General features: G+C 46.1%; 1 protein-coding gene across 3 annotated transcripts in view; it reads right to left on the bottom strand.

Moving 5' to 3' along the window:
• Positions 1 to 7,066: 7,066 nt before the first annotated feature.
• SEC31A (SEC31 homolog A, COPII coat complex component) overlaps positions 7,067 to 12,153 on the bottom strand; it is a 40,801-nt gene continuing 35,714 nt past the window's right edge. For all 3 annotated transcript variants that reach the window (XM_071431556.1, XM_071431557.1, XM_071431558.1), the window contains 4 exons: positions 11,377 to 11,649; positions 10,868 to 10,987; positions 8,689 to 8,760; positions 7,067 to 7,806 (listed from right to left, as the gene is read on the bottom strand). In XM_071431556.1, the coding sequence (XP_071287657.1) occupies positions 7,627 to 7,806; positions 8,689 to 8,760; positions 10,868 to 10,987; positions 11,377 to 11,649 (645 nt within the window). In that variant the 3' untranslated portion in view covers positions 7,067 to 7,626. The remainder of the gene's footprint in view (positions 7,807 to 8,688; positions 8,761 to 10,867; positions 10,988 to 11,376; positions 11,650 to 12,153) is intronic.

Here is a 12,153-nt window from a genome sequence, read left to right as displayed (position 1 = left end):
AGTGTTTAAGGCAGGAATGCCAGGGTTCAAGGTGGATGAAATGGGAATGCTAGCAGGCAGCAAGGAAGCACGGTGACCCAGGGAGCAGATCTCTCTGAAAAGGCAGGATGTAACTGTTCATCCTGACCTGTTTTTGCAGACTGTTCAAGCATGGCACAGGATAGATGTCAGTCTTGTATTCTCATGCAGATGCAGGTGGCACTGAAGCCTCCTAGCTGCCTTCCACAGACATTCCTGCCACCCTGGCAAGAAGCAAACACATACAAATTGCTTTGCCAGATTTCCAACTAGTTCAAGTCACTGAGGAACACATCTGTGAAGGTTCCCTCTGAGAGCCTTTGAACACAATCCTGTGAGTTTCATACCCCACATTTGTCTCTAGTTCCCAGCAGTTTGCTTACAGAGTAGCCAATGCAGGAAAGCAGGTGAACAAAGATGACATGAAAAATGCTCTGCTGTGGCCAAGGTCCTCTGGCTGTAGGGAGTGCTGATGCTTAGGGTGACACTGCTGGGTAACTTCTGTGAAGGAGAAGTCCTCGTGTCCCTCTCCAAGTGAAGCTGGCTGCGTGCAGAGGAAGCTTGGCAAGTGCAGCAGCAAAACTGTAAGGGGGATATTGTGGTGGTGTTCCCAGGGGTCCCAGGATGAGGGAAGAGACAAGAATCTGACTCCATGTTTCAGAAGGCTTATTTATTATATTATATGAAAAGAAAATGATATATTAAAACTATATTAAAAGAATAGAAGAAAGGATTTCATCAGAAGGCTAGCAAGGAAAGAAAAGAATGGAATGAATAACAAAAGCTTGTCACTCTCAGAGTCTGAGCCAGCTGACTGTGGCTGGCCATTAATAAGAAACAACCACATGAGACCAATCACAGATCCACCTGTTGCATTCCACAGCAGCAGATAATCATTGTTTACATTTTGTTCCTGAGGCCTCTCAGGAAAGGATTTTTCATAAAATGTGTCTGTGAGAGGATATCATATGGTACCCAGCCCAGATGGCTCCAGAGCAGTCCCTAATGCTTGTGGAGTTGCTGGTTCTGATGGAGGAGCAGAGGAAGCCCAAGGCAGACCTAAGTACCCCCTTTGAGAATGTCCTTGCACAGTGTCATTGCTCATGCATGGAGCCCATCACTGCTCCCCTCCCTGCTCCCAGAAATCACTGCTTGGGCAGTGGCAACTCAGTGACAACATCAGCATTTGTCCCAGGATCATTGCAGTGGCTGTGGGCAGCAGCAAATTTAGGACATGATGCTGTGAAAACATCTACTCTCTCAAATAAAGGTACCCGGCTACACAAATCATAATGTCAGGACTACATGTTGCAGAGATAGGTCTGGACTTTCAGATTAAGGTCTTACTAGTACCCAGAAATGCAAAGAAAAGATTTTGCAAATCTGAATCCTACTTTCCCTTGGTAAAAAAATAATATTGGAAAACATTCCGTGAGCCAGAATTGCCTAGAGAAAGAAAAAACCTGGGGAGTTGCAACCAAAACAGCAACAGAGTTAAAAGGAGATTTTCTCAGTAAACATTCCTGAGTTCATATTTTTAAAAGCGAAGGATGTGCAAGTCTGGAAGAAAAAAAGGGGAAAAAAAAGCTTGAGTGTAGTTCAGAGATCTGGAAACAACTTGGTTTTGTCTGCTGTACCCAATGGTGAATGTAGACAAGCTGAAAAGGAGAACTCAAGGCAATGTTTTGAGAGGAAGGTGACAGCCTTCACCTGCAAGCCTCCATCTTGCCTTTGCTGGCAATTCCAGCTGGACTTTCTGTTGTCATGCCTGAGTTTGGCCTCCCCTGCTGCAACAATGCCTTTTCTGTGCAGGTAAAAGGGGCACCTGGCACTGAGCTGTGGGCCAGGGGACCTGTTCATAGTTCTTGTTCCTGTCTTGTGCACTGGCTTCAGATGATCTCACTGTGTGGTCTGCCTCACACAGGTCTTGCTTAAATCTCACTGCTGGGTGGGAGGGCTGGACTACAGACTCAAATCCACTCTCAGGAAGCAGGCAGGAGTGTGATTCCCCCGGGACTGAGCCTGCCTGAAATGCTGCACCAGGTTGCTGAACACACTGGCACAGGCTCTGGAAGTGCTTCAGTGCACCCACAAGTGATCACACACTCTCTCAGCCTCACCACTGACAGAGAGCTCATCCATCATCTGCACTGAGGTGTGAAAGGCTGCCCTGGACACCAGCCTGGGAATACCTCACTGGCACATTCCCACTGCTGATGGGGACAGCTGTCTCTGGGCACAACGATACTTCTGTGCTGCTGGGAGCAAGGAGGTTATTGGTCACTCTGCCAGCACAGCTGAGTGTCCCACAACCAATGTGAGAACAAAGATCTACATCTTGTGGAGCTTCCTGTTCCAGCAGAAAACCTCATGGACCTGCAGGGGTTCAGGGTTCAGCCCTGTTGCTGGAGTTAGGTGTTGCTCCTTAGACAAAGCCTGTTTTCTTTCTTCACTCTGCAGGGAATCCACTCAGAGCTGTGCATGGCCCCTGCCTGCTGTGCTCTGTGTGTCAGTGCCTGTGTGGGCAGCAGCAGCAGCAGCAGCTGCTCAGGTGGATGCCTGTGCCACCAAAAACCCTTACTGCCAGGTAACACCAGCCTAGAGGCTCTCTGCCTCGCTGGGGTGAGCCAGGCTGGGATGCTCCAGATTTTGCATATGTTGCATAGCTCCAGATTTTCTTTGTCCTTGTCCAGCAGTTATTTGACCTGACTATTTCCTGCCTTAGAAAGCCACCCAAGGGAGGTCAGAGAGAGGCTTTTGCCAGGGTTTGAGAGTGGTGTGACTGGGGAGGCAGGCACACACCAGCTTACCCCATCCCAAGTGGGTCTCTGTGCAGCCCTGGCCTTGACTCCTGATGGGCCTGGACCCAGCAGAGTGTGGCTTAATGAGTGATATTGCTACAAAGCACATTAGTCTGCTGAGATTAACACATTAGTCTGTGGTTATTAATTACTAACTACACCTCCTGAGGCAACTGAGTCAGCAGAGAGCATATAATTAAACCCAAGATTGGTTTTGATATATTTTAAGCATTCTTCTAGAATTCTCTGCCTAGAAGAAAGAAAGAGGACAGTGATGATGAAAGGTGGTGAATGGTTCATGTGAACATTGACTCTATTTTAATGGCACTCAGTCCTGCCTGCTACCATCACATTTCAGTGCAGAGCTATTTAGTATGCTGTCAACAGTGGCCTTTTTTTTTCTTTTTCTTTTCTCTTGCCATGAAAAATCATGATTCCAAAGCATTGTTCAAATGAACATTTTAAGTGAAGAAGGAAACAAAGCCTTAAACATCAGAGGGACAAGGAATATGTGATCAATGTTTGTGGGTTGAAGTGCTTCTTCTCTACCTGGCAAAGAATTTGTGCAACAATTTTATCAAGAAGCCTTCCGTGTGCAGTCCAGGCAGGCATGGAGTTCTTGGGTGAGGTCAGCTGCAGCTGCCTTTTTACTGCTTCTTAATAAATCCCTCATAATTAGATGCTCTTCTGGATAACTTGCAGCTCTAAAGCTCAGAGGAATTTTAATCAGTTCAGCCTCTTTTGTGTGAGGATTACATTAAATGTATCCACACTGACTGGCCATTTGGTGCTGTTATCTGTTTGATCTGCAGGATCTCCAGAGGAAACATGGGAATGATCAACCCAGCACCCAGCAAGTCAAGGCTGGGAGATTACCCATTTAAGGCTGGACATGCTGACACTGTTCCTGGTATCAGTACAGTATTTATTACATACCTCAGTATCCTCTGGCAATGGCCTTGGCCCTTGTTCAAGGCTGAGTGACACACAGTTACTATGCAGTAAACCCACTGTGGCACTCACATTCTCTGAACAGAGAGAGAGAGAGAGAGATAATTCTCTCTCCAAGGCTTTTTCCTGGAGAAGCACAGAGAGAAGAGGAGAAAACAATTCTTATCTCTACTTGCTGCTCCTGTTTTTTTTGCACATGTGGAATGTGTTAGGAAGATTGTTTACCTGAGGGGATTTGGTAATTGGATTCTGGTGATGGTTGTTTATATTAATTAACCAATCACTCAAAGCTGTGTCCTGACTGTTGGGAGACAGTCACAAGTTTTTCTTTAGTATGTGTCTTTCTATAGTATAGTATAATGTAATATAGCATAGTTTTAATAAAGCAATTATTCAGCATTCTGAATCAATGGAGTCAGATGCCAATCATTCCCTGCTTTGGGGGCTCCCTGCATTTTACTATAACCCACATTACCAATCTTCATGTTTGGGAACTGTGTGTGATCTGGAAGGTGCTACACAGGAAAGATCTGATGTGCACTGTGCACAGGATTGTCTTTAGTTGCTGTCTTTAGCAGCAACTAAAGACAATCTCCAACATTCATGCCTAATGCTGACCTCAGACCTCTGCCAGCAAAACCAAAGTAAATCCATTGCAGAGCTTTACAGGCACAGAAAGGCTTTCACTCAAGTGCTTAACTTGGATGTCCTGCCTGCTGCCAGGCCTCTCTGCAGTACTGCTGCCCTCACATACTCACCTGCTTCCAGCAAACAGGACACAACTGCATTAACTCTGCCCTTTCCTGCTGGCCCTTTTGCTTGGACGGTGGCTACTGAAGTAGCAAGGTGCCTCCTCATGTCAGCTGCCATCAGACAACACCTATGCTGCTCAGAATACATCCTTGAATTTCCTTCCATCCCTTCTTACAACTCTGCAGCCTTCGTTGGTGTTACAAAGGTATAAATCTCTTCTCACTCAGTGAGATCAAAATTAGGCTATTTGGGGCCAAATAATTTTACCAGCCTAACTTGGCAGGGCTTCATTGCCTTCTGTAAATGAAGATGGCCATTTGCATTTATCCCATCAGATGGGTGGTTAATTGCTTGGCATTCCTTGAAGATATGAACAGACGGCGGCACAACCAATAATTCATCTCAGCTGCCCTCAGGAGAGAAGCAGCAGATTTTTGCATCCACTCCCGTTATGCACTTGGGCAGTGCAGTTTTCCTGAGCTCCTGACAGTGACTGAGGTGGAAGACAGCATTTTTTTCAGCAAGGAGAGGAGATGACTCCATTGCTGACTGTCGGGTCCGGCTGTCTGTCTCTGCCCCGACACGGGTAGAGTGGTTCTTTGGTGGGCACGATGCAAAGGACGAGTCTGGACTCTTCAGCTTTCGGTCTTCAGGTTGTTTATTATTTCTTATCTACAAAATTTTTCTGTCTGCCCAACAGAGGTCTGATCTGCAGGCAGTCACAGGCACTCTCTGACCACCCACGGGGCGGTCATGTCTTTTTATACTAAAACCTACGTATACAATATTTACCTTTATTTCCCAATGCTTTTCGCCCATGTTAGCAAGTGCACCTTCACTAGAAACCAATCTCTAAGTGCCAACATCATCACAGGAGATGGAGGACAAGAAGAAGAAAGAAGAAGGACAAGACACGCCCCGATCTCTCCATCTTGTCTCCATAACCCCCCTGTACCAAAAACCTTAAAGTCTATATCTCACCCTCTAAATGTGTCTCTTTTACACCTTGTACTCTAAAGTGATTCTCTTGTCCTCAGACTCTTGTTACTTCTGTGGATGGATCAAAATCAAGCCACCAAACACTCTTGGCAACATTCCAGGGTTTTCGAGACCCCCAAGGGTTCTCCTGGCATCTCTGGACATCGGGAACGATGTGCTGAGATCCCACAGCTGACAGTGTCCAGGCCATGGTGCAGCATCAGGGTACTCTTAGGATACCATCACCTCAAAATCCTCCTCATTTCCCTCTTATCTGGTGGTCTCATTTTTGACCACTTCAATTTCCAGACCAAACCCACACCTGGCCAGTTCATGTCATATTTGTTCTCATGTGACACTGCTCTCTAGTTCCAATCAACCTGATTCCCTTGTGCTCTTCACAGGGGGAACGAGCACAGTTTATTTAATTTCTTCCCATTAAATAAACTCTTCAGTCCTGTCCCTGGCATATGTGCCTTGCTGAGTCCCTTCTCATTTGGCATTCTCTTTGACATGGATGCAAGTCTGATGAAGGTTTGTGTCATTAAGCATTCCTTGGCTTTCACAGGAGATATTCCCAGCTAATTACTCTCACATCCTGCTGCTCTTGTTCCCAACTTATGAGCTTCCCATTTACAGCAGTGATTTTGCCCACAACCCTGCACCAACATCAGTCTCCCCAGTTGTCACTGCCAGAAACAGCAGCTTCCCAAAATATGGAACATCTGCCTGTCCTTCACAAGTGCCAGTGCATGCCCCCACTCCTGCTCCTTGTCAAGAACTCCCAAAAACACTCAGGGAAAGCACATGCAAGGCCAGCTCCTGAATTTCTCAAGCATTACCTCCTATCTGCTGGTTTGGCCCTGAAGTACTGAGACTGCTTTTTCTTTTCCTTGCTGAGCAGTACATCACAGAAAGCACAGGGCAGCCCAGCACAGCTGCTTTTCACCCTACTGGGGGTCGGGTTTTTTTATTTATTTCATTCCTGTTTACCTTTGACTGTGTTCTTTCTTTTAAAACTTCTTTTCAACCTTGAGTCAAGACACAAAGGTGCCAAATACACTGCTATAAGTTCACTTACACAAGAACACTTGTAACACTGCTTAGAAACCTATAACCTAGATCAAAATATTCACTCCAAGTGTTGTTTAAACTCCTGAAATAAGGTAACTTCAAGTTGAAACCTTGTGTTCACCAATTTTAAGCTTATGAAGTAAGAAAATGCTGGAAAGGAAATAAAACTGTTTTGCCTAACAAATCTGTTTGAAGTCACAGAAGCCAGCAGTGATTGACATTGTTATTGAGATTATTTCTTGCAGTATGCACTGCCAAATCTACATTCCACAAGGACTGATATTTTAGGTTAATGCAAAACTGCTTCTTTTGTTTCCCAAACCCAGCCATTTCTTCCAACTGCTGATCTTTCTGGTTGTACACAGACCGTTTAGTGATAAAAAGAGGAAAAACAAAAGTATTCTCATGCCCAGGACACAACAGAAAGCAGCCCCACTGTACTCCAGTTCAAAATCCCTCTACTGCACTTCATAGAGACAGATTTTAATAAATTTACATTTATTGAAAATATCACATTAGCTTTTATTTTGCTCATTTGCCCCAGTGCACAATTAAGCTATTTAACACGTAAATGGTAATAACAGAACTGCAAGCAGCTTCATAAAATGAAAGACCAAATAGACTTGTAACATGATCAGACTGTTTTTAATCTGGTGGATAAGGAACAGTGGGGTGGAAGGGAAGAATCTGTTTTAGGGTCCAATACACAACCTATCTTGTTGTTTCAACACATACATCTGTTATTAAAAGCCACTGTTGAGCAGCGTAACATGCACCTAAAAATTGACAACGTGGGACATCACCCATTAAATATACTATTTGTAGATGAGAATTGTTAGGGATGGGAAAAGGATTAAAACAAGAAGAAAAGCACCAGGGCTCCACAGCCCTTCTAGAACCAGGTACTTTGCAGGGAGGGTGTAATGCCATTTGTCAGCTCTACTGCGCCATGCTGCGAGGGAGAGCGCTCGGTCCATTTCCCGCATGTTTGCGGCAGAAATGCACTTCTTTGGGAAAGCAACCTCCAGGGCTTGGCAATGTGGGGTACACCTCACACCCCCAGTTTGTTGGCCTGGGTGAGGACAACCTTGAGGACTGGCATGAAAGCAGAGGTCTCGCTGAAGTTGCTGGTGCTGACGATGTGTGTGTGGATGTTCAGTCCCTCCTGGTAGTTGCGGGTCTCGATGCTCTTCACAATGTTGTGCAAGCCACTAATGATGGTCGGAGAGAGCTGCAAGGAAGGCAGGTCAGCACAAAGGAAAGCAAAGGAACCGGGAAAGCAAAGGAACCAGGAAAAGAAAGGAAGTTCTGAGTGTGGCGCTTGGCTCTCAGGAAGGTGCAGCACTTAGCTCCTTTATTTGGATAGCCATCTTCAGAGCTGCACCACACTGGGAACAGTCATTGAAAAGTCTAACAATAGACTTCAACCAGAATGGAACCTTCTCTGCAGTACTGCTATGCCCTGCAAGCCTTCCCTGCCTGGATGCAATTCCCTGGGGTGGGAGACCTGCTGTGACATACTCCTGGCAGCAGAAAAACCTACTGAGCTTTTTGTGCCTTTGGGTACGGTTAATTGCTCAGCAAATGTGGCCTGACAACAAGAGGATTACATCACTCTAATCTTAAGGTACTGAGACATTTAAGCACGGTCCTTTATTCTGCCAAAGCCTCCTGAAAGGCTTTGGAAAAATTACCAGATCTTCAAAAGTACTTGCACATCTCCTTCCAGTGAAGTCACTGAGCCTCCAGAATCAAAGTCCCCTGGGTTCTGTTCTGACCCCAGGCTGTGTGTCTCAGTTCCTGCCTGGAGCAGAGAAGTGGTGCCTGCTGCAAGGAGCTCTGCTCTTTGGCTCAGCACAGCCTCTGCACAGCACCATAAAACTCATGACACAACAATCCCAAAACAACACTGTAAAGTCTGCACAGACATGTGGGGCCAGGCACAGTAACTGGCTGATTTCTAAGAAATCCATGCAAACTTCCAATAAATGGATGTGGAGCACACTTCCAAAGAAAAAATGAGCACCTGCTACATACTGCAGAAGTAGTATTGCACCAATGAAGTCATTGGTCAGATGTGATTGAGGGATGGGGGAAGTAAAACAGAACTTACTGTCTGTTCCCTAAGTTTGTCATACAGAAACTCCAGGCGTTTATTTGCATCATCCAGTTTCCTCTTGGTTTGCTGCAAGACAAACACATCAAAGGACAGCAATTTTTAGAATTCCAGACCAATCTGATATCATGTCAAATAGGTCCATGCAGCACATCAAATTCCTTTCTCAACATTTTGCTAACACATTATTTGGATTCTTTGTTCTGTACTCCCCTGATTTTGCTAGGAAAGACCACATGACTGTAGTTCTCCACATGTAAACTCTTCAGCTGTCTACAGAAAATAGAAAACTGCAGAGGTGCACCCCAAAAGCCACTAGTCATTTGCAAACCTGGCATAGCTGTTAAGAAAAGTGACAGAATTCTGAGTTGCAGCACAATTTTTTTCCTATGGTTCACTGAAAAAGCATAGTGATAACTAGATAAAATTCTTACTTTTGAATGAAGTATCCAGCAACATCAGTGAGTTTATTGGCACATGCAGATTCTCCAGTTCTAAGTGTGTACAGCTCAGTCATAATTTATGACAAAACCTAATTATATTCTTCTTCATGTGATTAGTAAAGCCAGCAGTTTGTCTGTAAGTTTTTAGTGTCAACAGAAAAACTAATAGCCTACCAGAAAAACTAATAGCCTGACCCAGTCTGTCCTTACAGACACTTTGTGCTTCTATGACTTTTATAAAGTAAACCACCCACTGATGTTCCTGGAATTATTTTTGCCACTAATTGCCTTTGCTTTTAAAACAACCCCAGTACATTTCATCTGGAGCTGCACCTGCTGGAGAAATGAACTTTTATCCACTTTTTTTTAAAAAAAAACATCTAAAATTGTAGATTTCACTCCAGAGTAATAAAACAGTAATAAAGCATCAAGGTCACAACTGCAGGAGCACAAAAAAGCTGCTGGTCAACAGCAGCAGAAATGGCATCAGTGCACAAGAGTAATGGAATTTCCTCCTAAATCAGTCTGTGCATCAATCCATCTGCACTCAGGATAACTGCCATTTTCCCTGGCAAGAGGAAATGTTTCTCTGGATTAAATAACTGCCTGGAGAAAATAAAGGCTGTGGGAATGCTCTAGCTCAAGGGTGAAGACCAACTGCTGGCTGCTTGCTGTGCTAGAAATTAGGGAAAGCTGTTCAGATGGCATAAAGGAGAACACAGCACATGGATCTTGGGCCACATGCAGAAACTCCTCAGCAGCAGTTATGTCATCAAGGAACTGAGATATCTAAGGAAAAGTCCCCCAGGAGGAGCAGGTAAGAAACCCCAGTTCTTCTGGACTGCCTAACTCTCAGATGCATGACCACACAACATTAGTTTCAAAGCCCATGAAAAGGTGCAGATGCTATTTTCATTTTACAGATGGTCAGCTAGGACAGAGAGGAATAAATTGTGTCTAGGAAACAGAAGACATCTCTCCAGCCAAATCTGGTGTAAGTGCAAACTGCTGTTCTCCTCACTCTTTAGTTCCTATTCCCATTTTCCCCTTCAGAATGCAATAGCTGAGCAGTGCCTGTATTTGCTCTGACAACAACTGATGTGTACAGTGAGGGTGGTGTCTCTTGTCTCTGTGGGCTGAAACACTTTCACTGCCTAAAAATATCTGGGACTTAACAAGAAGCAAGCAAAATGTGTTGGCAGAGCAGAAAAGCAATCCCCAGGTGCAGATATGAGTGGAATGCTTTTGCCTTCTCTGTCTGTCTGGGGGAAGGGGCACTTTGAGGAAGCAAAGGTCAAAGGGAATGCAGAATCCACTATATATACATACCAACACATACACCCATGTATGTAATGCATTCTACAGCCTTTAAATAAAGGATTTTGAGCACTTGAGTGATACTGAACTGACAGGAGCATGAGTCTGTGCTGCTGACCGAGCAAATTCAGCACACAAAGCTCTCTGCATGCCACCAGCACCACCTTTTAGCACGTGGCAGGCATGAGCTGAACAGTCAGCAGCTGGGCTTTGTGGTGCTGTGTAATTGCCATCAGCAATAAATGAGAAGCTTTGGGAGGGATAGCTCATTTACAGGCTACTGGCTGCCATGGGAAATGTTTCCCTATCCAGCTCCAGGCTGTGTTAAAGCTGTTAGCCTTCCCTTTCCCAGGTAACTGTTGTTTCCCTTTGAAATGAGCTTGTTAGCAGAAATCACAAGTCACAGAATCACCTACCGGATCGGAGGCACACAGCAGGCACCTCTGGATGAGAGCTTCAAAAGTAGTCTTCAGGATAAGGTGCTCCTCAGGGATGGGCTTCTTGGTGATCTTCTCTGTTGGCAGTGCCTGCACATGCTGAGCAACAGAGAACAGGTGAGGCTTTTCCAGGTCACTGTGCCCACATGTGGTTCTCAGCTAAACCGAGTGGCATTATTGCCCAGCTTGGCACAACTCCTATTTCTTCCCTGGGGCTGTGTGGAGGTGACTTTACCAGCACCTGCTGTTGCTCCCTCTGGGAAGCTGTGAAAGTTGCAGAAGGAAGCAGCTTGTTGGCCCACACTGACTATAGGATTAGTGCCATCTAGGTAGAGATTAGAGCAGCAAAATGCCAGCACGGTGTAAAGCCAGTGCCTACAACTCCACAGCACACTTTGCAGCTACAAGAAAAGCCTGGACAAGAGGATCCTGCCTGGCAGGCTCTACTGCTGGACAACCCAACCCATGCAGTGCTGGGGCTACCTTACCTGGATGGCATTGCCAATGGGGGCCCCCGGGGCCCCCTCCGTGCTGGGTTTGGAGGCAGTAGGTGCCATGGTGGATGGCCCCAGGGGCTGGGCAGCAGGCTGGAAGCCCCCCTGCAGCACCATCTGCCCTGCAGGGAGGTGGGCAGGCTGGAAGCTGGGTGCACTGCTGGGAGGTGCTGGAGCCTGGGGCTGCTGCATCTGGGACTGCGGGTCCACCAGCGGGTTCATGATGGGGGTGGTGATGGGCACCGGGGGCAGGAAGTTCTCAGGGACCTGGGGAAAAACAGGGCATTCATGTTGGGGGGGCTGCTGCAGGCACTGCACAACACCCAGCTCTCACAGACTTCCCAAGGCACAGTGATTGGGAGCGTGGGATACAGAAATAACAGGGGCAGACAGCCCAGATGTCGCTCTGGCTGACCAAAGCCATCCCTCTGCTGCACAGTGAGTGCCTTGTGCAGCCCAGCCTGCCCCTGGCCACAAGAGCTGAGTGCAGCCATCTCCAGCCAGAGCCACTCTCCCTCAAACCACAGCACTATTAGAAGAGAAAACTAACCCACACCTACATCTATTCTTACTATTGGGTCATTATATTTAGACTTTTGTGTCTCACTTTCAAGGGTGTATTTTTGTCCATGCAGTACAGTACGTAGGTCACAGCCAGCAACGTGCCCCAGTAAAGCTTCTGAGAGCCTTCCAAGCTTCTGGCACACGGGTCTGCACTAAGGCAGATTTCAGATTCATCCTTGAGCATCTGCCAGTCTTTACATAGGGGGT

Source organism: Agelaius tricolor, unplaced genomic scaffold (genome assembly GCF_023055355.1).
Source record: "Agelaius tricolor isolate 1412-34295 unplaced genomic scaffold, bAgeTri1.0.p SCAF_8, whole genome shotgun sequence".
NCBI classification, from domain to species: domain Eukaryota; kingdom Metazoa; phylum Chordata; class Aves; order Passeriformes; family Icteridae; genus Agelaius; species Agelaius tricolor.
The sequence above is the reverse complement of the archived record's forward strand: the minus strand, read 5'-3'. Positions and strand labels throughout refer to the sequence as shown.